This window comes from Ornithorhynchus anatinus, chromosome X5 (genome assembly GCF_004115215.2).
Source record: "Ornithorhynchus anatinus isolate Pmale09 chromosome X5, mOrnAna1.pri.v4, whole genome shotgun sequence".
In the NCBI taxonomy this organism is placed as follows: Eukaryota; Metazoa; Chordata; class Mammalia; order Monotremata; family Ornithorhynchidae; genus Ornithorhynchus; species Ornithorhynchus anatinus.
In genome coordinates this window covers 67,644,188-67,669,823 of record NC_041753.1, presented here as the reverse complement: position 1 = coordinate 67,669,823, position 25,636 = coordinate 67,644,188, and the positions used below count along the sequence as shown (strand labels likewise).

The 25,636-nt window shown below is 45.3% G+C and overlaps 1 protein-coding gene across 7 annotated transcripts in view; it reads right to left on the bottom strand.

Annotated features, from left to right (window-relative positions):
• The window catches only part of NTRK2 (neurotrophic receptor tyrosine kinase 2), a 356,778-nt gene that overhangs the window by 238,533 nt on the left and 92,609 nt on the right, over positions 1 to 25,636 (bottom strand). For all 7 annotated transcript variants that reach the window (XM_029055020.2, XM_029055014.2, XM_029055018.2 and 4 more), the window contains 2 exons: positions 23,491 to 23,591; positions 20,267 to 20,366 (listed from right to left, as the gene is read on the bottom strand). In XM_029055020.2, coding sequence (XP_028910853.1) covers positions 20,267 to 20,366; positions 23,491 to 23,591 — 201 coding nt within the window. The remainder of the gene's footprint in view (positions 1 to 20,266; positions 20,367 to 23,490; positions 23,592 to 25,636) is intronic.

Here is a 25,636-nt window from a genome sequence, read left to right as displayed (position 1 = left end):
CTACTACAACCCAGCCCGCATGCTTCACTCCTCCACGGCCAACCTATCTCATCTATCTCACCACCAACTCCTCGCCTACATCTTGCCTCTGGCCTGAAACTCCCTCCCCTTTCATATCTGACAGACTACCAGTCTCCCCACCTTCAAAGCTTTATTAAAATCATATCTCCTCCAAGAGGTCTTCCCTAAGTTCTCACTTCCCCCATTTGCCCTCCCTTCTGCATCACCTATGATAATAAAAATGGTATCTGTTAAGCACTTACTATGTGCCAGGCACTGTTCTAAGCACAGGGGTAGATACGACATAATTGGGTTGGACACCGTCCCTGTCCCACTCGGGGCTCACAGTCTTAATTCCCATTTTACAGATGAGGGAACTGAGGCACAGAGAAGCAAAGTGCCTTGCCCAAGGTCACACAGGAGACAAGTGTAGGAGCTGGGATTAGAACCCATGACCTTCTGACCCCCAGGCCCGGCTCTATCCACTAGGCCATGCTGCTCCGTGTGCACTTAGACCTGTGCCCCTAAAAAACTTTGATATTCACTTCACTCCTAGCCCCACAGCTTGTATATACATATCATTAAACTCTGCCATTTACCCTTTCTGTAATTTAATGTCTGTTTTTCACTCTAGCCTGTAAATTCCCCGAGGGCAACGATCACGTCTAAACACTCTATTATATTGCCCTCTCCCAAGTGCTTGGGAAGTAAGGTTGCTTAGTGCAAAGAGCCCAGGGCTGGGAGTCAGAGGACCTGGGTTCTAATCCCGGGTCCCCCCCTTACTGCTTGAGCAAGTCACTTCATTATGCCTCAGTTCACATCCTCAAAATGGGGATTCAGTATCTGTCCTCCCTCCTACTTAGATTGGGAGACCCATGAGGGACCTGATCTTGTTTCTGCCCCAGCACTCAGTACAGAGCTTGGCATCTAGTAAGTGCCTAACGAATACCACAAATTTTATTATTAGTTTAATAATAATAATAATAATGTTGGCATTTGTTAAGCGCTTACTATGTGCCGAGCACTGTTCTAAGCGCTGGGGTAGACACAGGGGAATCAGGTTGTCCCACGTGGGGCTCACAGTCTTAATCCCCATTTTACAGCTGAGGTAACTGAGGCACAGAGAAGTTAAGTGACTTGCCCAAAGTCACACAGCTGACACGTGGCAGAGCTGGGATTCGAACCCAAGACCTCTGACTCCAAAGCCCATGCTCTTTCCACTGAGCCACGCTGCTTCTCGTTTAGTTTAGTTTAGTTTAGCACTAGTTTCGTGCACTGCACACAGTAAGTGCTGAATAAATACCACTGATTGATTAATTGATTGAGAAAAGTGAGCAGGGAATTTCCGTGGCCTTTTGAAGACACTCCTAGCATGGCTTAGTATTCCTGAAAAATCTGTTCTGGCTAAACTAATGTCATTTAGGTCAGCCTGGAAAGAGGAAAATATCATAAGGAACAGCTTATTGATGAGTCGATGTGAAACACCCCCGCCAAAATGAGTATTCTCTAAGTAGTCATTTGATCTGGATCACTTGGAGGAAAAAATGGCTCTGCTGGGTTTTTGCATGAACCAAGCCACTTCTCACTATGAAATATAGCTTAGAATCACGGTTTTCTCTTGGGGGTTACCTGCTGCTCTCCTTGCTTTAAGTAGCCCAGATGAAATATTGCAAGCTACAGCCACTCTTTTTTTTTCACCTCCAGACTGGATTAATCTCTCCTTTCTAAATTCTTTTTTGGGCTCATTTCTGTCCTGTGGTGTGTTTATGGGAGGGTGGGGAGGGGAAACAGGAGGGTCAAAAATGGAGGATTAAGTGGGGCATGACAAGATCTAAATCAATCAATCAATCAATCAATGGCACTTATTGAGCACTTACTATGTGCGGAGCACTGTACTAAATGCTTACAGTACAAAAGAAGTAGCAGGCATATTCCCTGCCAATAACAAGCGTAGTCTAGAGGGGAAGACAGACATTAATATTAATAAAAGAATAAAGGAACACAAACTGGTTGCTGAATCTAGGAAAGATGGAGGATCTAAGGATACTCAAGAAGAGTAGACTGCTCACTGGGGGCCTTGTAATACCACTACTAATAATAATGGTATTTGCTAAGTGCTTACAATGTGCCAGGCACTGTACTAAGTGCTTGTGTGGATACAAGCAAATCAGATTGGACACAGACCCGGCCCCCATGGGGCTCACAGTCTCAATCCTCACTTTATAGATGAGATAACTGAGATACAGTGAAGTGAAGTGACTTGTCCAAGGTCACACAGCAGACAAGTGGTGGAGCCAGGATTAGAACCCACGACTTCCAGGCCTGTGATCTATCCACTACACCATGCTGCTTCTCTAGTATGCCACACTACTTCTCTTGTAGAAACTAGACAGGTATCCTTGATGTCACGTGTGACAACATATCACCATGATGTCAGATGCAACATTTGACAAAAATCCATCCCAGTCCACCCAAATCCAAACCGAGATCCTTTCTCCAAGGGGATCCCCGAACCCTCAACTGTTCTAAAGCCGTGAAGTTCCCCCCCCAGATCCCTGTGAACACTGGCGCCACTTCCAAGCCGGGGAACTCAGCGGTAGGAGCCGAGGCCTAGGAAGTCTGAACACTGAAAATAAAAATCCGGGACATAAAAGCCCCTGGTGACGTAGCTCCATCAGACAGAGGGACTGACCAGATGATAACAGGACCGTTTGGTATAAAACTGGACTAAAGAAGAAGAGGATGAGTTAGTCAGCTGGACAGGAAGAGGCCCTGTCCAGGACACAGACCGCAGAGTGACAGTGACGGTCGTCACCCCTCCAAGGGACCCTGACTTGGGCATGCAGTTGGAATAAGACAGGGTAAGTTTCTGGTCAAAGTAGTCTCTCTTAGCCCCATGCAGGACGTGTAACAAGCTGGGCTGTTGAAGGATTTATGGCATGTTAAAAGTATGTTGTTAGTTCACTGGTAGAATGCCTTTTTACTAGCAAACATTAAACTTTTTTATAACACAATAAAGAGTTTTATGGGTCACTTCCAACCAGACTTAGTTCATTTAACAACAGAAAGGCTAACATGGGCCCTGGCGGCAACCTACAAGCTATAATCGCACTATCTCTTTGACCATTTGGGGCTGCTTTTTCTCAGACCGGAGAAGCTGAAAATGTCTGACCCTCTTTGCCCCGATGAGGCGGCCACGGCTGTGGGGCTCTGCTGCGGCCTGGCCCATTGCCCGGCCTAACCCACAGGGTCACAGACCTCATGTCTGGGGAAGGGGACGGGGTCAAGCACAGTCAGTCAGTCGATCGTATTTATCGAGCGCTTACTGTGTGCGGAGCACTGTACTGAGTGCTTGGGAGAGTACAGTGCAACAATAAACACGTATATGTACATAAGTGCTGTGGGGCTGGGAGGGGGGATGAACAAAGGGAGGAAGCCAGGGCAACACAGAAAGTTGGGGGAGAAGAGAAAATGGGGGCCTTAGGGAAGGCCTCTTGGAGGAGATGTGCCTTCAAAAAGGCTTTGAACAGGGGGAGAGACATTATCTGTCAGTTTTGAGGAGGGAAGCCGATCCAGTCCAGGGACAGGATGTGGGTGAGGGGTCGGTGGTGAGATAGAGAAGATCGAGGCCCGGTGAGAAGGTTAGCATTAGACGAGTGAAGTATGCTGGCTGGGTTGTAGCAGGAGAGTGATGAGGTGAGGTAGGAGGGGCCCAAGGTGATGGAGTGCTTTAAAGCCAATGGTGAGGAGTTTTAGTTTGACGCGGAGATGGGTGGGCAACCACTGGAGTTTTTCGAGGAGTGGAGAAACACGTTGGGGTCACCGTCTAAGGGGGAAGGGCCAACAGGTATCATCTCCCCATCCTCACAGATGAGGAAACTGAGGCACAGAGAAAACACCTCCATACTGCCATTCTGAGGCAGAGGCTGAACCCCAGAAGATCCTGGTATACCCAACCCTGATGAAGAAAGGCGGTGCCAAAGCTTCCTATCTATGCAAATTCTTCATAGACCTACCTAACCTCTAACATTTCCTGATTATATGAACGTAAGTGTCACGGTGAGAGTCGTTCTCTGACACAGGAACTCTGATATTTTGTGTGCCAAGCCACTGATTAGACTTAGGGTGAGATCTCTGAAAATAATTTAATTTCTTGTAAAACAGTTAAAGGAGAGTGGCAATGATGAAACTCTGGCATTTCAGTAATGGGCCCTACATAGATACATGGAGCTCAGTGTATTTGTGAAGATGAATTCGTAGATAATTATGAAGCACTCTGAGATATAAAATGTCACGGGTGGTTGCAACAAAGGCCAGCATGCCTGCCATACATTTCAAAGCTCTGGAAGTGTAGAACAGGATCTCTACTGTCTGTATGACATGACCTACTCTCAGAAACACCTTAGTAGGAACAGTTGCTCTATTAGCATCCCTTTTCTGTTTCGTGAACCTTAGATCTCACCTGTCTTTCCTACCATTCATCTCCTAGTGAGTGTCTTGGGGTACGGGGGTGTTGGCTAGAGAGTGTGGATGGCTCAATGCATTACCATCACCGCTACTTTTTGTTTTTTTATGGTACTTGTTAAATGCTTACCATATGCCAGGTGCTGTGTTAAGTGCTATGTGGCCATGGACAAGTCACTTCACTTCCATGTGCCTCACTTACCGCATCTGTAAAATGGGGAGTAAGACTGTGAGCCCCATGTGGGACTTTACCATTGATTATCGAACCTGATAAGCTGGTATCTACCCCAGCACTTAGAACAGTGGGGAAGCAGCGTGGCTCAGTGGAAAGAGCCTGGGCTTCGGAGTCAGAGGTCCTGAGTTCGACTCCCGGCTCTGCTACTTGTCAGCTGTGTGACTGTGGGCAAATCACTTAACTTCTCTGTGCCTCAGTTCCCTCATCTATAAAAATGGGGATTAACTGTGAGCCTCACGTGGGACAACCTGATTACCCTGCATCTCCCCCAGCACTTAGAACAGTGCTCTGCACATAGTAAGCGCTTAACAAATACCAACATTATTATTAACAGTGCTTGGTACATAGCAAGTGCTTAACAACAAATGTCATTTAAAAAAAAAAGGCATCTAAAACATTCCCTCACAGAGACACACTCACTGATGCAGAATCACCTCTTTAAACCACACTCTACTGTTGCCATTTATTGAGCACCCGCCAAGCTTGGTGTGCTCTGTACAGAAACGTAAGGCACGTTCTCTGACGCTGCCACCTGCACAGGGAGACGCTTTAAAATGAAATCATCAAGATAGTCCAGCAGGAGAAATACTAATAATAATGATTATGTACTTATTAAGCGCTTACTATGTGCTAAGCACTGTTCTAAGCACTGAGGTAGATACAAGTTCATTAGGTTGGACTCAGTCCCTGTCCCACAAGGGGCTCACACTCTTCTCCCCATTTTACAGATGAGGTAACTGAGGCAAAAAGAAGCACAGTGACTTGCCCAAGGTCCCACAGCAGACATTTGACAGACCCGGGATTGGAATCCAGGTCCTTCTGACTCCCGGGCCCATGCTCTATCCACTACACCAAGCCAGAAAGACAAAGGAGTAAACGACGAATGAGTTTTCAGGAATTGGTCTGGTTTCTGGTAGAATGGAAAGGGGACAATAAAAATGACCACTTAGCAGCATCTGGGCTTATTGTTCCACTAACTAAAGTAGTATGGCCAGAGAGAAACTTCAGCAGGAAAATCTGGCTCTGGGGTAGTAAATCTTCCAAACGTGATTCTAAATGTATACTGGAACAGTCAAAGATCTGCTCCGGATTATCACTTGGAGAAGAAAGGGAGATGCCGAAGTGCTACTTGAATGGACGGGATTAAGGTGCTTGCTCTTTAATGGCCCAACTTCAATCCAGCTTTGGGACCTAAAGCCAATCTCCAGTGCCACATTTTTCCTCTCTGTTGCTTCTTTTTTTTTTTTTTTTTGCTATTTGTTAAACGCTTACTATGTGCCAAGCACTGTTCTAAGTGCCGGGGTAGATACAAGGTAATCAGGTTATCCCACGTAGGGCTTATGGTCTTCATCCCCATTTTACAGATGAGGTCATTGAGGCACAGAGAAGTGAAGCGACTTGCCCAAAGTCACACAGCTGACAGACGGCAGATCCGGGATTCGAACTCATGATCTCAGACTCCCAAACCCAGGCTCATGCCACTAAGCCACGGTGCTCATGTCTTTGCAACTCACTGGAGCTCAGGGAGGAGAGGAGTTTAGTAAATGTTACGATGACTACAACTATTATTACTACTACAGCTACGACACCACCATCTGGATGGCTAAGGCGATGTGAACCAGCCCTCAGTGCCCTACTATGGATTGGGTCCAAGAAACTTCCATTTGACCGAGGGTGGAAAGAGCTAACACGGCCAAGAGGCATCATGCCGCTAGGCCTGTGGATTAGAGAGGCCCAAGTCCCAAGCTAATGAAGCATAGCAATATGAATGAGGACATAAGCCAAAGGCTAAGAGAGGGTACAAAAGACGGACTGGCAGTCAATCACCTTGCCCCTTCTCTACTTCACCTCACGACTCTCCTACTACGACCCACAAGCTTTTACCTCTAATGCCAACCTACTCAGTGTACCTCCATCTCGTCTCTCTCGCCACTTGACCTCTCATCCACATCCTGACTCTGGCCTGGAATACCCTCCCTCTTCATAGCCCAGAGACCTTCACTCTCCCCACCTTCAAATCCTTACTGAAGGCACATCTCCTCCAAGAAGTCTTTCCTGACTAAGCCCTCCTCTCTTCTTCTCCCACTCCCTTCTGCACCACCTTGACCTGCTCCCTTTATTTATCTCTTCTCCAGGTCCCACAGCACTTCCATACGTACCTGTAATTTTAGTTATTTACATTAACGTCTGTCTCCCTTCCAGACTGTGAGCTCACTGTGGGCAGAGAATGTGACTGCTATATTGTTATATTGTACTTCCCCAAACGTTTAGTACAGTGCTCTGCCACAGTAAACGCTCAATGAATATGATTGACTGACTGACCTAAGCTTCCCTAAGGAGGAAAGAGTGTCAATATGGAGCCAAACCAACGGGACCCCTTGGGAATTCAAGCTTCTCCGGGAGGACCTTGGAAAAGTAAAATAATTGACTCGACAGCCTGCCTCCTAAAACCAACTGACAGTGAGCTCTGTACCAACAACAGATCTCCTCATTTCAGAAAGACATAGGCTTGCAGGTGTCCAGAGTCATGGATGGGGTGGACAAGGCAAAAATGGAATTATCACACACCGAATCTCACATCACAATGAGGAGATGCCAGCTGCAGTAAAGGAACTGCTTCTTTATGGCAAGAGGTGAGCATCTGGAATGCGTAACTGGAAGGCCAGGTTAGGGAGTTAGAAGGTTAGGATGAGGAATGTTAAACAATCCCTCCCTGAACATTAGGGTGGCTCTCTTGGCAGGATGTATTAATTCATTAATTAGTTAATTAATCAATTAAGGAATCTGTTAAGTGCTTACTGTGTGCCAAGCCCTGTTCTAAACAGAGGGGTAGATACAGGGTCATTAGTTGGGATGCAGTCCTGACCCAGATACGAGGGACTAGGATTTAATCCCCATTTTACGGATGAGGAAACTGAGGCACAGATTAGTGAAGTAACTTTCCCAAGGTTCACCCAGCAGGTACGTGGCAGAGCCGGGACTCCCAGACCTGAACTCTTTCCACTAGGCCACGCTGCTTCTAGCTGCTTCCATCCTGATTTTAGCAATGAAATGCAGCTGGTTTCAAGCATGTTCTGTTTAGGAGACAGGAAGAACATAAGTCTAGACTCTGAGCTCGTTGTGGGCAGGAAACAAGTCTACCAACTCTGTTATACTGTACTCTCCCAACCGCTTAGTAGAGCGCTCTGCACACAGTAAGCGCTTAATCAATACCACCGATGGATTGATAAGTCTGAGAGACAGTCGTACGGGAGCCAGACTCTGCACACTGCAGCTGCAGGCAACCGAAGAACGGTCTTTTCACGTTCGTAGCATGGCAAGGGCAATGGCTTCCCCCACCCTGATTTTTCAGCCCCACACACGTACGCACATGTCATCAGCACTCACCGTCAGAAGCACCATCTTCATATATGAAGGACACTAATATCCTGCTACTCTGCTAAAAATCCTTTTAAATTCAATAGTGCTTCTGTTTTTCCAAAGTGTTTTCACATCAATTATCTCAATATATGCTCAGTACAGGTTTCATCATCATCATCATCATCATCATCATCACGTATTTATTGAGCACCCTCTGGGTGCACTGGGAGAATACTGACCCGAATCTGTTTAATTGCTCCAGAAAAGAGTGTGGTTTGCATGTTTAATTGGGCATTGTTCTCAGAATAGCAAGCGTTACTGTAGAGAGTTTCATAGAAAATAGAGTGGATGTGCAAATTAGCCCAGGTCAGGGATTTAAAAGCCATCAGGCTGTGGGTGAGGAAGATAAGGAAGAAATCTAATACAAATTGAAAGCTTCATCAGAGTACTGATGCTTACAAAAATCACATGGAAGAGAGTGAAGCTGGTGAAAGTTTAGCTAGCTGGTCATTTCTGGAGCCAATGCAGACTTACAGTATGAAAGGTTCCTACTCTCCCCTCTCCATTTCAGCCATCCTCCTTCCTTGTTTTGCTTGTTTTAAGCCTCTTTGAACTGGAGATTCTGATAGTGAATCTCCCAAAATCCTCCCGATAGAAGGAAGAATGACTCCACGGAAATTTCTGAAGTTCGGTTAGCCCCAAACCCCTTTTACTGTTCACCTACCTGCTGCTGAGTAGCTTTAGAGGTGGAACTCAGAAGGTGTGAAACAGACATATACCCTCACGAAAAATACTACTCTAACTCTACTAAAAAAAAAATCCAACCTCCACCTGGAAGCCCTCTTTGAATACCTTCCCCTGGCTCCAGCTCATCCCAGGTACTCCAGGAACACGCCCTCTATCATGTTACTATATATCTTTACATATTATCTTTATAAAATTTCTGTCATTTGTGTTCTTTCTTTCTCTGCTCCTGCCCCTTGGAATTTGGGCTTGTTTGAATGTCGCGATGTCTGGGTTTGATTTGATTAGACTGCAGACTTCTTGAAGACAATGATGAACTTTCTCCTTCCTGGCCAACCCCAACCCAGCAGCCTTGAACCAAACTTTACACACAATAGTTGCTTACCCATTCTGTTGACTAACTGCCTGTCTAAGCCTGAACTTAGTAAGGTTATAGAGAGCCCAATCTGGGGAGTGAAAAGTGGCCCAACCCCTTGCAACAAATTCAACCAATTCCCTCATATCAGACAGACAGTTGCTCTCCCCTCATTCAAAGCCTTATTGAGGACACATCTCCAAGAAGGCTTCCCTGTCTAAGCCCTCCTTTCCTCTTCTCCCACTCCCTTCTGCGTCGCCCTGATTTGCTCCCTTCATTCATCTCCCCTCCCAGCCCCACGGCAATTATGTTTATATCTGCTATTTATGTATTTATTTATTTTAATGTCTGTCTCTCCCTCTAGACTGTGAGCTCATAGTGGACAGGAAATGTGTTTATTTATTGTTATACTATACTCTCCCAAGCTCTTAGTGCAGTGTTTTCTACATAGTAAGTGCTCAATAAATACGAATGAATGAATGAATGAATGAATGAATGAATGAATGAATGAAATACACAGGCTCCTTCCTCTTCTAAACATCAAGACATCCTTTCCATGAGACATTCTGACTTGGCTTTTTGTTATGGTATTTGTTAAGTGCTTTACTATGTGCCAGATGCTGTGCTAAGAGCTGGGATAGATACAAGGTAATCAGGTTGGACACAGTCCTTGCCCCATCTGGGGCTCACAGTCTTAATTCCCATTTTACAGATGAGGTAACTGAGACCCAGAGAAGGGAAGTGACTTGCCCAAGATCACACAGCAGACAAGTAGAAGAGGCAGGATTGGAATCCAGGTCCTCTGACTCCCAGGCCCATGATCTTTCCACTAGGCCATGCTGCTTCTCTATTCTGGCTTCTGAGGGGGTAGAAATGTTTCTAATCCAGAACATGGAGCAGTCATGAAAGCGACCATGGAAAGGGTTTCAGCAGCCATTTGTCTCTATTCCTTCATCACCCAAGTTTCTACTTGGGCCAGGGGTCGACGGCGGGATAGGCGAGAACGGGGGACGGTGAGGAGGTGGGCGGCGGAGGAGCGGAGCCTACGGGGTGGGCGGTAGAAAGAGAGAAGGGAGGAGAGGTAGGAGGAGGCAAGGTGATGGAGAGCCTCGAAGCCTAGAGTGAGAAGTTTTTGTTTCGTGTGGAGGTTGATAGGCAACCATTGGAGGTTTTTAAGAAGGAGAGTGACACACCCAGAGCATTTCTGCAGGAAGATGAGCCGAGCAGAGGAATGAAGAATAGACTGGAGCGGGGAGAGACAGGAGGAAGGGAGATCAGAGAGAAGGCTGACACAATAAACCAGCCGGGATATCATGAGAGCCTGTACCAGTAAGATAGCCATATGGGTGGAGAGGAAGAGGCGGATCTTGGCGATATTATAAAGGTGAGACTGGCAGGTCTCGATGATGGATTGGATGTGTGGGGTGAATGAGAGAGCCTAGTCAAGGATGACACCAAGGTTGCGGGCTTGGGAGACGGGAAGGATGGTCGTACTCCTACTGACCTCCAGAGGCCTTACTTGTCAAAATTATTCAGCGCCTCAAGGCCTGGCTCAACTATTAAACCATTTTAAGTTCGTCATTTATTTGTTTTTGCTGTTGTCTTATCAAATTCAAGGACTTTCCGCAAAACTCAGGAAGGGGGCTCCAGGGCCAACTACCGCAGATGATCGTTCTGCTTTGGTTTGATGGCTTGCCTGGAAGCCAAAGGACTAGAAGGCTTTTAACCCCACCCCAGTCTAATCCTTGGCGACTTGGTCAGGAGATGTGACTGCTCTATCTGTGGCTGCGAAAATTTGGAGGATGAGGAATCTTCACCGAACCGTTTTCAACCAGACGATCAATCAATCATATTTATTGAGCGATTCTGTGTGCAGAGTACTGAACTTAGCACTTGAGTACAGTCTAACAGAGCTGGTAGCTACGTTCCCTGCCCACAGCGAGCTTTTTCTCTGGAAAGCCTTGCTCCACTCCCTCACAAATTGCAAGCCTTTCAGAAAACGTCACTGCCTCTGCCGGCAAGAAGTCGCTTTCTAGAATGCAAACTCATCCCTAGACAAGGGAAACCCACCGGGATTTGGTGAGCATTCGTTCCGATTGCCAGGCTCCAGAACATGGGTAAACAAGGAACTCTCATTTTCCTTCAGTTCCTCGATAATATCCATAAAGTCTGTCAGACTACTCACTCTTTTAAAGTAGCAGAAAGCCAAATGGCTGGCCACTCGAGGGTTAAAAGCTTACCCACTGATGGACAATGCAGGTTATTCAAACAGGCTGTGACCAAGAGTGTGAAAAGACAATACTCCTGATTTCAGGTGGTCTTTATTCCCCTAGTTGGTCAGAACTTCTTGCCCAAAATAAAAGGAGATAAAAGCAGCATATATTGGCATTTAAGCCAAGTTATTATCTAGGCTGCCGTCTTCCCGTCTTCTGGACTGAAGTAGAAAACGTAAAAAGTTCATCAGCCTAAATGGGGACAAGAGGGAAAGAAAAAGAGGGCGGCTGAGCAAAAGAGGGCAAGAAAGAACGATACGAGTTCCAGAGTGGAAAGCCAGAGAAAAAGAACCAGCAAGAAAGGGCAGGAGACAGAAGGGAGAGGAGACAGACAAGGGCTTGCATTCTTGCTTGGAAAATAGCAAAGATGATTTCCCAGCCTCCATGGCGGAGTTGGGAAATGAAGTTAGTGCAAAGGTTATCCTAGATGACAAGAAAAAGAAACATGTCCAACTGACATCTCAAAGAACAAAACCCAATGTCCTGCAGGATTATCAAACCCTTCTAAAAGGCTAGGGGAAGAAAAAGCTCTCAGCTCGAAAGCATGAGTTCATCACATTACACACGATAGCTTTTTCTGGTGTGAAAAGTGGCTTGTAATATCACCTTGATTTTATAGGGCTTTTTTTATGCCCAAAGTGCTTTCACATTACTTGGCTCATTTTGGTCCTCCCAACAACCCTGTGAGGTAGGGGAAAGGTAATTATTATTAGCCTCATTTTATAGATAAGGAAACTGAGGCCTAGGTAGGTTGACTGGCCCAAGGACACAGAACAGGCCAGTGGCAGAGTTGGGACTAGAGTCTGAGTCCTCTAACTCCCAAAGCCACGCTCTCTCCACTAGGTCACATTGTCTTGACCTGCAGCAGAAGGGCTGAGACTGTTGGAAAAAAGACCTGATTCTCTCTCGGTTCCTGGTCCGACTGATCTGGCCTGGTTTCAGAGGCTAAATGCGTTTATTCATTAGCCTGCCATGGCCCAAATCACTTAAAGTCCAACTGCTGTTCATCCACAGGCTCCTCAGATATTATCACAAAAGGAAATGTGAGGCTTTCAGAGAGAACACACCTAACCAAGGATTTTCTGGCACTGCCAATGTTGTCAGAAAGAGCAGTCACAATCTGATCCTATCTCTTTGGATGTTTAATGATTTTCCATTTCATGAAATTTTAGCCATCTGTGGGAGCCAGTAGTCCCCGTCCCCCGCCCCGTCAAAACCCCACCGCTTCCTAATAGTTCTGCAGATAACCATCTACCCATAGGTCACCTAGCAAGAAGAATAAAATCTACATCTCCTCCAAACTCTGCCCAATTTTGCTCTCTCTTTGCCGATTCTGAAAAGATCAAATAAGCCCAGCGGCCTGCTGGAAAATGCCACATTGAGGCTGTTTCAAAGCCACATTGAACAGATTCTTAAAAGATCTGTAAAGAGAAGCAGTCGGACCAACGTGCCTGGTATCTCCTCTCCAACTGTCCTGTGAGTTTCAGCCACGTATGTCTCTCTTTTGAAAGTCAGTCCTTTCAAACCCTTAAACTTTCTAGACATTTCCAGCTCAAATGAAATGGAGTGGCTCAGAGCCAGATGGAACCTCAAGAAATCATTTAGTCCAATCCTCTGCCTCCAGGGAAGGAGAAAGCAGATGGATTCTCTGGGGGTGACCCACCCATTTTTTTTAATGGTATTTCCATTTGGTAGAGAAGCAGCATTGCCTAATGGAGAGAACGTGGGCCTGGGAGTCAGAAGGACCTGGTAGACTGTAAGCCCGTCAAACGGCAGGGACTGTCTCTATCTGTTGCCGACTTGTTCATCCCAAGAGCTTAGTACAGTGCTCTGCACATAGTAAGCGCTCAATAAATACCATTGAATGAATGAATGAATGAATAATCCTGGCTTCGCCACTTGTTTGCTGTGTGACCTTGTGCAAGTCAGTTCACTTCTCTGGGCCTCACTGATCTCATCTTTAAAATGGGGATTGAGACTGTGAGCCCCATGTGGCACAAGGACTGAGTAGTTTGTATCTACCCCAGCCAGGCACAGTACTAAGCGCTGGGGTAGATACATGCTATAGATATGATATAAATATAAGATATAAGCTATAGATATGTGCTTAACAAATACCATAAAAAATTATTAAGCGCTTATTATGTGCCAAAAGGACCCAGGTTAAACAGGGCAGAAGACTGGAGATGATGTTTGACCTCTGGATAAGTAGCCACCCTGAGATGGGGGGAAAGAATCACCTCTCTTTCCCCTTCTGCATTACATGATGCTGCAGGAATAAATACTGATGCTATGCGGATGTCCGTCCATATCTAGAGTGTTTCCCCAGGATGATCCCTGATCCTTCCCCTTGCTCCCAAGTTCCCCTTGCATGGCTCAGTGGAAAGAGCACGGGGTTAGGAGTCAGAGGTCATGGGTTCAAATCCCGGCTCTGCCACTTGTCAGCAGTGTGACTGTGGGCAAGTCACTTAACTTCTCTGTGACTCAGTTACCTCATCTGTAAAATGAGGATTAACTGGGAGCCTCACGTGAGACAACCCGATGACCCTGTATCTCCCCCAGCGCTTATAACAGTGTTCTACACATAGTAAGTGCTTAACAAATACCAACATTATTATTAAGGGTGGAGGAAGGCTGGGATCAGGCTGGATATGTACCCTTTGAGCACTTGGCATTTACCTCACCCTCAGCCCCATAGCTGTTATGTCCATATCCCCAATTTATGGATTTACATTCATGTCTGTAAGCCCCTCTAGACTGTAAACTCGCTGTGGGCAGATAATACGTCTACTAACTCTGTGATATTGTGCTCCCCAAGCACACGGTACACACACAATAAATACCACTGCTTGATAACCAACTGCATTGAACTCTGTCTCTACAAAGTAAGCATTCGGTAAGTACCACTGATTGATTCATTGATTGAATAATTAACAAATACCACAAGGAGCTTATAGTCTAATGGGGGAGAAAGATACTAAAATAAATTACAGGTAGGGGAAGCAACTAAGTATAAGGATACCTGGTTATATCCTGGGAAGAGGAGGAGGAACCTCTATGCCATACTAAGCACTGGGGTAGATATGAAATAGTCACTCCTTGTCCCACATGGGGTACACAGATAAAGGGAGAGGGAGAACAGCTACTTAATCCCTATTTTTCAGGAAAGGAAACTGAGGCATAGAGAAGCCAAGTGACTCACCCCAGTCCACAGAGCAGGCAAGTGGCAAAGTCGAGTTAAGTGCTCTTTCCATTAGTCCACTAGTTGCCTTAGACAGCTTTGGGCCCAAGTTACAATTAACTAGCCAAGCACTTCATCAGGCTCTTCTCATAACTCTTTTTTTACGGTATTTGTTATGTGCTGACTATGTTCCAGGCACTGTACTAAGCACTGGGGTAGATACAAGCTAATCAGGTTGGACACAGTCCCTGTCCCACATGGGGTTCACAGTCTTAATCCCATTTTACAGATGAGGTAACCGAGGCACAGAGAAGTGAAGTGACTTGCCCAAGGTCACGCAGGAGACAAGTGGCGGAAATGGGATTAGAACCCACATCCTGTGACTCCCAAGCCTATGTTCTTGCCACTAGGCCATGCTGCTTCACTGGATCACTACCTAGTGACTCCTCTTGGCATCCCACAGGACACAGACAGACCTGGAGCCTGCAAAGGGCGAGAAGGGACAGGGAAAAGGGAAGGGGGGAGGGAGAGGGAGGCCTCTGCTGATTTCAGTCAATCGTATGTTTTGAGCACTTACTCTGTGCAGAACACTGTACTAAACACTTGGGAGAGGGAAGTATAACAATATAACAGACACATTTCCTGTCCACAGTGAGCTTACAGTCTAGAGGGAGAGACAGACATTAATGAATTAAAGATACAGACATGAACACTGTGGGGTTGGGAGTGGTGATGAATAAAGGGAGCAAGTCAGGGTGATGCAGAAGGGAGTGGAAGAAAAGTTAAAGTGGGTTTAGTCAGGGAAGGCCTCTTAGATGAGATGTACCTTCAATAAGGCTATGAAGGGGAGGACAGTAATTGTCAGATATGAGGAAGGATAAATGGTTCTCGGTCTTCTCCCCAAGCTGGGAAGTCCAGCGGCCCTCTTTCTCCTTCCCTTTCTGGAAGATCAGTCAGATGATGTTCTGTTTATCATTTGGTTAACTTTTTAAAATGTGTTTTTCACGCACTCCTTTGACTCTCTTGTGTTTGTGAGTTTGCCTTTTTTGCACATACTAGTTAATCAGGTCAGAGATTGTCCCTGCGCCACATGGGGCTCACAGTCTAAGTAGGAAGGAGAAAAGCTATGAAATCCCCATTCTACTGTTGAGGAAACTGAGGCACAGAGAAGTTAAGTGACTTGCCCAAGGTCAAATAGCAGTCAAGTGGTGGAGCGGGGATTAGAAGCCAGGTCCTCTGGCTCCCAGGCCTATGCTCTTTTCACTAGACCATGCTGCCTCCCTTTCCCTCATGTGATCCTTCTCACCTCTCTGTCTTCTGTCTCTCTCTCCATCTCTCCCTCGCTGTCCTCTCTCTCTCTGTCTCTCTCTCTCTCTGTATCTCCTTCCCCCTTTCTAGAGTGAATTTTATCTGGGTGCACAACATTTCTTGGGATAGTCTCTCTTTAATACAATGACACTAAATACAGAAAGTCCAGAATAATACAGAAGCCAGAGAATCCAGCAGAGATCATTTCAACTCCTCTTCTAGGTCTATCTTTAAATATATTTGAGGGCAGCCTCTCCCACCCTTCCTTACTTTCTGGAGCCTGTAACAACAAAGGCGAGCAGCAACAATCTTTTTTCCCTTTTTTTTTCTTTTAAGTTAGGCTGGCTGGTTGTCTTTGAGGCTGCCTGCACCAGCAGGAACTCTTACCCCTTTTCGCATAAATCGACCAGCTCCCATCCTCCTCCACACTCCCTTCACTCCCCATCTCTCCTCCCTTCCCACCACCAACATTCCACCTCTTCTGACTGTGGTAACTTTCTCAGGGTCAACCCTGCTTCTCTTCCAAACACTTCCAGATCCTCCAGAAGGACCTTTTGATTTGTCCAGAGGCACGCTCAATAAATACCACTGATTGATTAATCGAGTGATTCATGAGGTAACCTAGTGGAATTGATTAAGACATTTTACAAAACCAGCCAGTAAGAGGTCTTAAGGGCCACTGGCTTTTCAGAATTTTTTTCCAGTCCTACCATTTCTGCCTTACAGTGTAACCTCCCCAGTCCTTAGGAGAGTGCTTAGCACAGACTAGGCGCTTAATAATTCGAAACTAACTACGGAGCTCAGAATGCACCTCCAATTCACAGCCTGGTTCATTCAAGCTAGCCCCCGATACTCTAGTCCAAGAATCTGACAAGGCTTGAAGGGAAGGTCCCCTCTCTCCTCCATCTTAAGAAAAAAATGGAAACCTCTATTCCAATGGCTATGGAATTGAACTGGCTTTTAAATTTACTTTTAATTCTGTTTTCATTAATTTGAGTTTGGTGATTCCTTCTAGTAATAGTAGTAGTATAAGAAGCAGTGTGGCTCAGTGGAAAGAGCCCGGGCTTAGGAGTCAGAGGTCATGGGTTCTAATCCCAGCTCCGCCACTTGTCAGCTGTGTGACTTTGGGCAAGTCACTTCTCGGTGCCTCAGTTACCTCATCTGTAAAATGGGGATGAAGACTGTGAGCCTCACGTGGGACAACCTGATTACCCTATATCTACCTTAGCGCTTAGAACAGCGCTCGGCACATAGTAAGCGCTTAACAAATACCAACATTATTAGTAGTAGTTGAAGTAGTATTAATAGTAGAGAAGCAGCGTGGCTCAGTGGAAAGAGCAGGGGCTTGGGAGTCAGAGGTCATGGGTTTGAATCCCGGCTCCACGGCTTGTCAGCTGTGTGACTTTGGGCAAGTCACTTGACTTCTCTGTGCCTCAGTTACCTCATCTGTAAAATGGGGATGAAGACTGTGAGCCCCACATGGGACAATCTGATTGCCTAGTGCTTAGAACAGTGCTTGGCACATAGTAAGCACTTAACAAATGCTATCATTATTAATAGAGGTGGTAGTAGTATTTATTGAGCACCTAGAGTGGTAGGAGTAGTATTTATTGAGAGCCTACTTAGTATGGTGCACTGTACTAGACGTTTAGAAAGTACAAAATGACTAAGTGATGTGATCCCTGCCCAGAAGGAGCTTACACTCTGGCAGAGGAGACAAATTTATGAATATTGACAACTAGAGAAGTAGAAAAAAAATGAAGTGGACATATATACTGGAGTCCTGAGGAGGATGTAAATAGGTTCATAAGTGTTAGAATTGGCTGAAGGGATGATATGGCTCAGGGTGCTGGGAAATTAATCAGGGAAAGCTTGTTGGAGGAGGTGGGATTTAAGGAAGGATTTGAATTTGTGGAGAGCTGGGGTCTGTCTGAAGGCGGGAGGGAGGCAATCCCAAAGATAAGATGTTGTTTTTCAATTTAGAACGTATTTGAAATGTCTATTGGTATGCAAAAACAGTTCTTAGCTTGGTCATGTTCTGTTGCAGCCCGGCTGTAGATGGAAAGGTTTGAAACTAGGAAGGGAAATGAGCTATGCCAAGAAAGACTGTTAGTCTGTGAGAAAAATTCTCTAAGAAGCTTAAAAAAAAGAAAGAGTAAAACACATGGTTACCATAGGAGCTGCCTGAAGGATAGGAAGTAATTTACTGCCTCAGTTAAAAAGTGCCATGAAAACTTTTCTTACAATTCAGAAGGGAGAATCATTCAATGGAGAATAATTTTTTGAGCCATGACTCAGAATATGTGGGCCCGTGAGTAGTTAATCTTGGATTACCAAGTGGTGTAATATTCCAAAATCAGTTTGAGGTTCTTTGTATCAAAAAAACCCCTCCCACCCCACCACGCCTCACAAAAGGAGTTCCTACCTTCTGTCTTAATGTAACCTTCTTGAGTGCTCCACACTTGAAGGAAGAGTTCCCTCCCCTCTTCTGGAAGACCCTTGCAGGAACTCCAAGTGAAATTTCCAAGATTGATTCCTAAATTTTATCTTTCCCTTTTATCCCAGAATTCCTGATGGCCCCGACTACTTTTGGTGACTTCAAAGAGTGATTACTAACTCTACTGGACTCTCCCAAGCACTTAGCTGTTCAATTAACTATAATTGGCCAACTGACTCCCATTCTTGGCCAAAGAATTCAGCTCCTTGCAAGGCCAACACCCACTCTGAGGTAAGTAAGCCTTAGGGCCACCATTTTGAGGTGCTCCTCAGAGCAGATGAAAATCAACTTGTGAATGGAAAGGGCATCTTGGGGAAAACAGCAGAAATATAAAAAAAAATCTGGGTCAGAAAATTAGGCCAGGAAATGTAAGGCCACCCAAACTTGAACTACAAACCCAAGCTCCATTACCCAGATCAGACATCCCTCAGACAACTAACATGGGGATTCTTCTCTCAACCCTAAAGACTGGCACCCCCGCCCCACCCTCAGTACTTATGCTACTTCCTCTAAGGTCTCCAAACATAAGCTGAGAGCATTTAGATGGCATTACTGCTGAAGACGAGGCAAATTCAGCCATCTCCTCATTGCCCTGGACAGACAAGGAAAGCCGTGCCTCATACAGTATGGCCTACCATTTTAGAAAGTCTGATATTCTATTTGTGAAATTGGTATTTCCCCCGTGGAAGCTCTGATTCACTGGTGGGGGAAATATCACTTCCAGACAGGGTGCCAAAAGTTTCTGGCAAGGAGGTTCAGAAGGCCATACCCTACAGATCAAAGCGGATAGCGGGCCTTTCACTGCTATTTACGCAAGCCACATCACCTCAGCCTTTCAGAACCATACAAAACCTAAACCAGCCCAGAATTTTTTTTTTTTCCACAAACTCTCCTTTGGTGAACACAGGTAGGAAAAGGTCTAAATAAGTCTTCTTTACTACTGGTCCAGCGCTGGGTACTTCTAGGCTGCACTAAGTACAAAATGAATAAGGCAGAGAGCAATTACAAAACAGAAAGTCACTTGGTTGAAACAAGGAGTTTTATTTTGAGGAAGTTCTTCCATTCGCTGGTTTCCTGCCCTTAAAGATCGATATATTTTTTCCTAAAATTCCCTTAGGAGTGTGGAACATAAAACCACTGCCCTTTATTAGGAGGAAGACCCACCACAGAACAATATTGAACATTTTCCCATTTAAAAAATCCTCCTAACTAGGCTAAACCGACATCCCTGTCTTTCTGAGACCATCCTGGCTGCTCTTGCTGCCTTTTCATCTTCTTAGGCATCCACATCCAAGTTGGAGCATGCTTAGACCCATGCCCGGTTTGGGTCCAATAGCACTCTGGGATTTCAGGTGTAGGCATCTCAAAATGTTGTGGAGGCTTTAATCCCATTTTTCTCTCTTCATTTCCCCACCTCTTGCCGCACCCCCCTCCCTTACCCTGCCCCGGAGGCCAGTGATGACGTCCTGAAGTCCAATTTTCAAGAAGAATATATAATCTGCCTGTTCCTAATCCACTGGGCTCCAATACAAGTCTCTCTAAATGTACCTGGCCCTGAATTTCAGCCTCTCTTGACCTGCTGTAGGGAGGACAGTTTTAAGCATGAGTCCCCCTTTCTGAGTTTCTGCTTAGCACCACAATTACCAGATGTTGGCCTTTTTCAGAGAACAATCCTCCTCAAGGGAAGTGCCCACCTGTTCACGTTCCTTTCTTCTGGGACAACTTGTCATAGCATGACCGTTCTACTGCTTATCCAATGTTCATCTTCACTGGAACTCTAGCATAGCCTTTAAGGACAAGAAGTTATCACAGTCGTCCACATGAGAGGAAAAATAAACACACTTCTTACCTTTCATGCCAAACTTGGAATGTCTTCCAAACTTGAGAATAATCAGCATTATCACCAGGCCAGTGCACACCAAGGCTGCAATTCCCACCACCACATACACCTAAGGGAAAAAGGGGGAAGGGGCCATTTGTTAACTGAATAGTAAGAACCCAGAAGCCGACTTGCATTTAAATGAACCCAAGTTCAAAGAATTGACCTTCTTGTGGTCAAAAGGATTCTCTTGAAGAGAAACCTGGGAAGAACTGTAGCTGACAGGGGGCCAGGTTCTGGGCATGGGGGATTGTAGGATATCTCCAGTACTTAGGTCCTCCTAGGAGCCCTTCCGATGTCCTGAGTTTTATGGACTAAGCAGTAAATCCAATGCTGATACAGTATTAGGAACTGCCAGAAACTAAGAGTGCAACTCTTCTCCCTGTCTTTTACCTACTGCTCTTTTTGGCACGAAAATCAGGAAGAACTCTTCACTAAATCCTGCTGCAACAGATTCGGTGTCATTCTCCCCACTGGGGGAAAGACACCCTGAGCATTCGGCAATCCATCAATCAATCAGTGGTATTTATTGGTCACTTACTGTGTGTAGAGGACTGTACTAAGTGCTAGGGAGAGCACAATACACAACCAGGGTTGGTAGACATGTTTTCTGCCCACAAGGGAGCTTACAGTCTAGAGGGAGAGAAAGATATTCAAATAAATTATGGATACGTACATAAGTGCTGTGGGGCTGAGGGTGGGGTGAATAGCAAGGACTTAAAGGGTACAGATCCAAGTGCAAGGTCAATGCGGAAGAGAGAAGGAATAAGGGAAATGAGGGATTAATCGGGGAAGGCCTCTTAGAGGAGATGTGATTTTAATAAAGCTTTGAAGGTGGGGAGAGTGGTGGTCTGTCAGATATGAATGGAGAGGGAGGTCTAGGCTAGAGGGAGGGCATGGGCAAGGGCTCGCAGGTGAGAGAGATGAGATCCAGGAACAGTGAATAGTTTAAAGGAGCAAAGTGTGTGTGGGTTGGGTTGTAGTAGGAAATTAGCCAGGTAAGGTAGGAGGTGGCGAGCTGAGGGAGGGTCTTAAAGCCGATGGAAAGGAGTTTCTGGAGGTTCTTGAGGAGTGGGGAGAAGTGGACTGACCTTTTCTTTTAGAAAAATGATCCAAGCAGCAGAGAGAAGTTTGGACCGGAGTGGGGAGAGACAGGAGGCAGGGAGGACAGTGAGGAGGTTGATGAAGTAGTCAAGATGGGATATGATAAGTGTTTGGATCAGCATGGAAGCAGTTTGGATGGAGAAAAAAGGGCAGATTTTAGAGATGCTGTGAATGTAGAATGGCCAGAATTTGATGACAGAGTGAATATGTGGATTGAATGTGAGAGATGAGTCGAGGATAATACCAAGGTTATGGCGGTGTTGTCTACGGCGATGGGAAAGTCGGGAAGCACAGGATTTAGGTGGCAAGATGAAGAGTCCCTGGCTACTTCTGATCACTTTCCCGTGCACTGCAGTTGTGTGCCTTAGTGGAAAGGGCACGGACCTGGGAATTAGAGGACCTGGGCTCTAAACCCAGTTCCACCCCTTGTCTGTTGTGTGAACTTGGGCAAGTCACTTAACTTCTCTGTGCCTCGGTTTCCTCAACTATTAAGTGGGGATTAAATCCTACATCCTCCTACTTCGAATGTGAGCTCCATGTGAGACTGTGTCCAATCTGATTATCTTGTATCTACTCCAGTGTTTAATGCAGTGCTTGGCACTTAGTAAATGCTTAATGGGTATAATAATACTATCCTCCCCTCCAGCTAAGCCTAGTCTGGCTAGAGATAAACATACCAGGAAGCTGGAAGTGTAAAGATGGAGGGAAGCAAACTCTTCTGCATAGGAGAGCGCAGGGTGTCATCGGAAGTCCCTGCTCAACATTGCCTGGATTTACTTGTGTTCTAGTTCTACGGAGAAGCGGCAAGGTTTAGCGGATAAAGCACGGGCCTGGGAGTCGGAAAGACCTGGGTTCTAATCCCAGCTCTACCACATGTCTGCTGTGTAACCTTGGGCAAGTCACTTCACTTCTCTGGGCCTCAGTTACCTCATCTGGAAAATGGTAATTAAGACTGTGAGCCCTATGTGGGACAGAGACTGTGTCCAACCCAATTACTTTGTATCTACCCCAGAGCTTAGTACAGCGCTTGGCACATGGTAAGCGCTTAACAAATACCACAGTTATTATTATCATTATTATTATTAGTGGGGATCCTGGAGAGGGTTCTGGCTTTCCCATTTCATCTTTCAGCACTCACGGGTTTCTCTCCAAAACCAGATATTACTCCTAGAGAGTGGATATTTGGGTGCCACAGCAAGATGACTACCCCTCTGAACGAAGACACTTGGAATAATATTATAATATAAATATAATAATGGTATTTATTAGACGATCCTGGACCCAAGCCATCCATTCAGATCCCAACAAACTTAGGGCAGAGGGGGGTGGGTTGGGATTCCAGGACACAGGCTTTGGCCGGTCCGCTAGGTCAAGTTTACTCCTAATCTCCAAAAAACCCATATTAACCAATTATAATTTCCATTCCCCCTTCCCTTTGGGTTTCAGGGGCAGATGCCCTGGTAGCTGATGGTGTAATTTCCATCAAATGGAGAGAAATCAATCAATCAATCATATTTTATGAGCGCTTACTGCATGCAGAGCACTGTACTAAGCCCTAGGGAAAATACAATATAACAGATTTGGCAAATATGTTCCCTGCCCACAATGAGCTTAGAGTTGAGAGGGGGAAACAGACATTAAAATAAATAAAAGAGTAAACAAAGGAAACAAAGGCTGAAAGGCAATACCAAGTTGGACTGCTTGGTCCATTTCGGTTCTACATCTCTAAGTGCCCAGAATATGAATGAAAGTTTGTGGCTTGGAGAATTACTTTCCAAGGCTGAATAACTGACTCTTTTTTAAAGGACAGGCACTCAGCAGAAGGACCAATAGCGATTAAAGAGAAGTGGGCAGAATAGGAGGAAATAAACCCCTGGGCCAACGTCTCTTTCTCTGGGGGAAAAGAAAAACAAAAATCCCAACTCCAGGAACAATCTCCTTGATCTTCTGAAGCAGCCATTTCTTTCTGAACCAAAATCTAGCACTCTGATACCTTGGAAAAGCAGCTTACCAATGAAAACACAGCAGTTCCACTCCAGTCAGTAAGTCTGCTATATGCCAAAGCAGGAAACATCCTTATTTATACTTACTGTGATACTATCTTCATTCTCTTTGTTGGACACATCCGTGGAAGTGATTTGATTACTTATATTTGTAGTGTCCCCAATATCATTAGATGTGGTCTCATACTCTTAAATAAAGAGAGGGAAGGAAAGAGAGGGAGAGAGAAAAAAAAAATGTCTTTACTCTGTGAGGGATCACAATGCTCTTGGGTCTTTCAGGAAGGCCAAGAGGACAACGAAGACAAATGAAAAACATTTTTGAGAACTCATAGCCTCTTTGTAGAAAAGATGATGCTTTGCTTGCTGCTTGCTATTGAAACTGAGCTGTAGGGTCAGGAGCTTTCAAAGTCAAATATTTTATTCAACCCAGAGCTTTTAAATCAGGGTTTTATGGGCTGAGGTCAAAATGAGTGGTACTTGTCCTTCAGACCCATAAGGAATTCTTTGTTGCTATTCATGTAACTTACAAGATAGAATGGAGGGTAACTACAGTCATTAGAAGCTGCTATGTTCAAATACAAATAATTTCATGAAAACCCAGCTACTGCGCTGGGATGAAAATGACTGTTGTTTTGTTATCAGATCAAAGATGGGTTCCCATTTTTTGCAGTCTCATAAAACTCAATTGTCTGGGAGAAGGGAAATGGTACAAATTGTGTGTGAAGAATGTTTTATCAGCCTCGATCTCACACACAGCTTCTATTTTAGATCTCCTAGAAGCTCAATCAGAAAAAAAAAAAAAGATGAGGGCCTTATCTTTGGTGTACTAGTAGGTGGCTCTTTCATCAGTAATCCAGTGAATTAAAAACAGTAATTCGGGGGGAAAGTTAGAGAACTCTGGTGAAAGAAAAAGTCCTTTACATTAAGTTTGGGCTGATGTTTTAGGGATATCTAAGGACTTTGTCCCAGCCTCTGTCCAAACCATGTTTCCTGAGCATTCCTTGGGTCAGGGCCCCTCCCACTCCCACCCCCACCCGATCCACAGCCTTTGGTTAAACCCAAATGTTTCTAGACCAGTTTCCCGGGGATTGCGGATAGAACCTCAAAGGGAAAAGCCCTGACTATTTGGGCTTGATTTTCAGCTAAGTCGATTCACATTTATTCCCTTAGAAAATGTATTCCCGGCCAGGGCATCTTGAAAGTCAATAATTTCAGACAAGGCATTTGGGTCAGTTTATGACTCCCTCCTCCCTCTTGGCTATTCACGGAACCTGCGTCCCCGAAATAGCTGAAGGGATAGAAAACCAGGAGCCCAGTGTTCTCACGGCTTTTCCACAGCTTGAGGTTCTGACCCAAAGAGGCCATGGAAGATCTGATCTGGTATCAACAAGCTTCTGATTGGGGGATAAAAAAAACTGTAAACTGAAAAACAACCCAAGGACAGTTAGTGCTTCAAAGATGGAAAAGAAGCACTTGAATCACGTTTGGGGCTTATTTTTCTCCCACTGAGAAAATCGGAGGGGTTCCTGTTTCAAGCTAAATGGTGTTTTGATCTGGAAAACAAGGTGTACAATTCACATCACACAGCACATGCAGAAAATGGTCCAAACCACCCCCTGACCAAACATCGATCCCTTCTTTAAAGAAAGAAGGGGGGAAGGAGTATTCTTCATTGTTAAATCCTTGAGGCCCCAAATGAAAATAGCTCCGGTTGAAGGACATGTCATAGCAACAGGACAATGAAATTTACAGGAAGTTAGACAAGCTTCAGTCATGGGTCAGCTCCTCCAGAAACCCACAATGTCCTGCTGCTCTCCCAGCCCCACCCTGACATCCCAAAACACAAAGGTGGTTTGGAGCCCTGTTAAAGATGGACTTTCATACTCAGTCAAAATACAGCCTAGGCTTTCCTTGAAAATAATAAATTGCCTCTGGGGACATGGTCTCCCCTTCTGGCCTTGATCTTACTTTTGGGCCCAGCCTTCAGGTTTTTAGAGGACCTAGGTCCTCTTGCCGGCTTTTAATTCTCTTTTTTGAAGGCAATGTGGCCATTTAGAATCACAATGTGGATTTGTGATTCATAGGCACTGGATTAGCCGGATAAGAGCGTGGCACACATTAGAATGAAATTAAAATGAGACAGAAAAAGAGAATCAATATTAAATAATGGAAAGACACAGATAGGTGAAGGTTAAAACAACTTGCCCCTTGACATGTAAGTTTAACTGAGCAT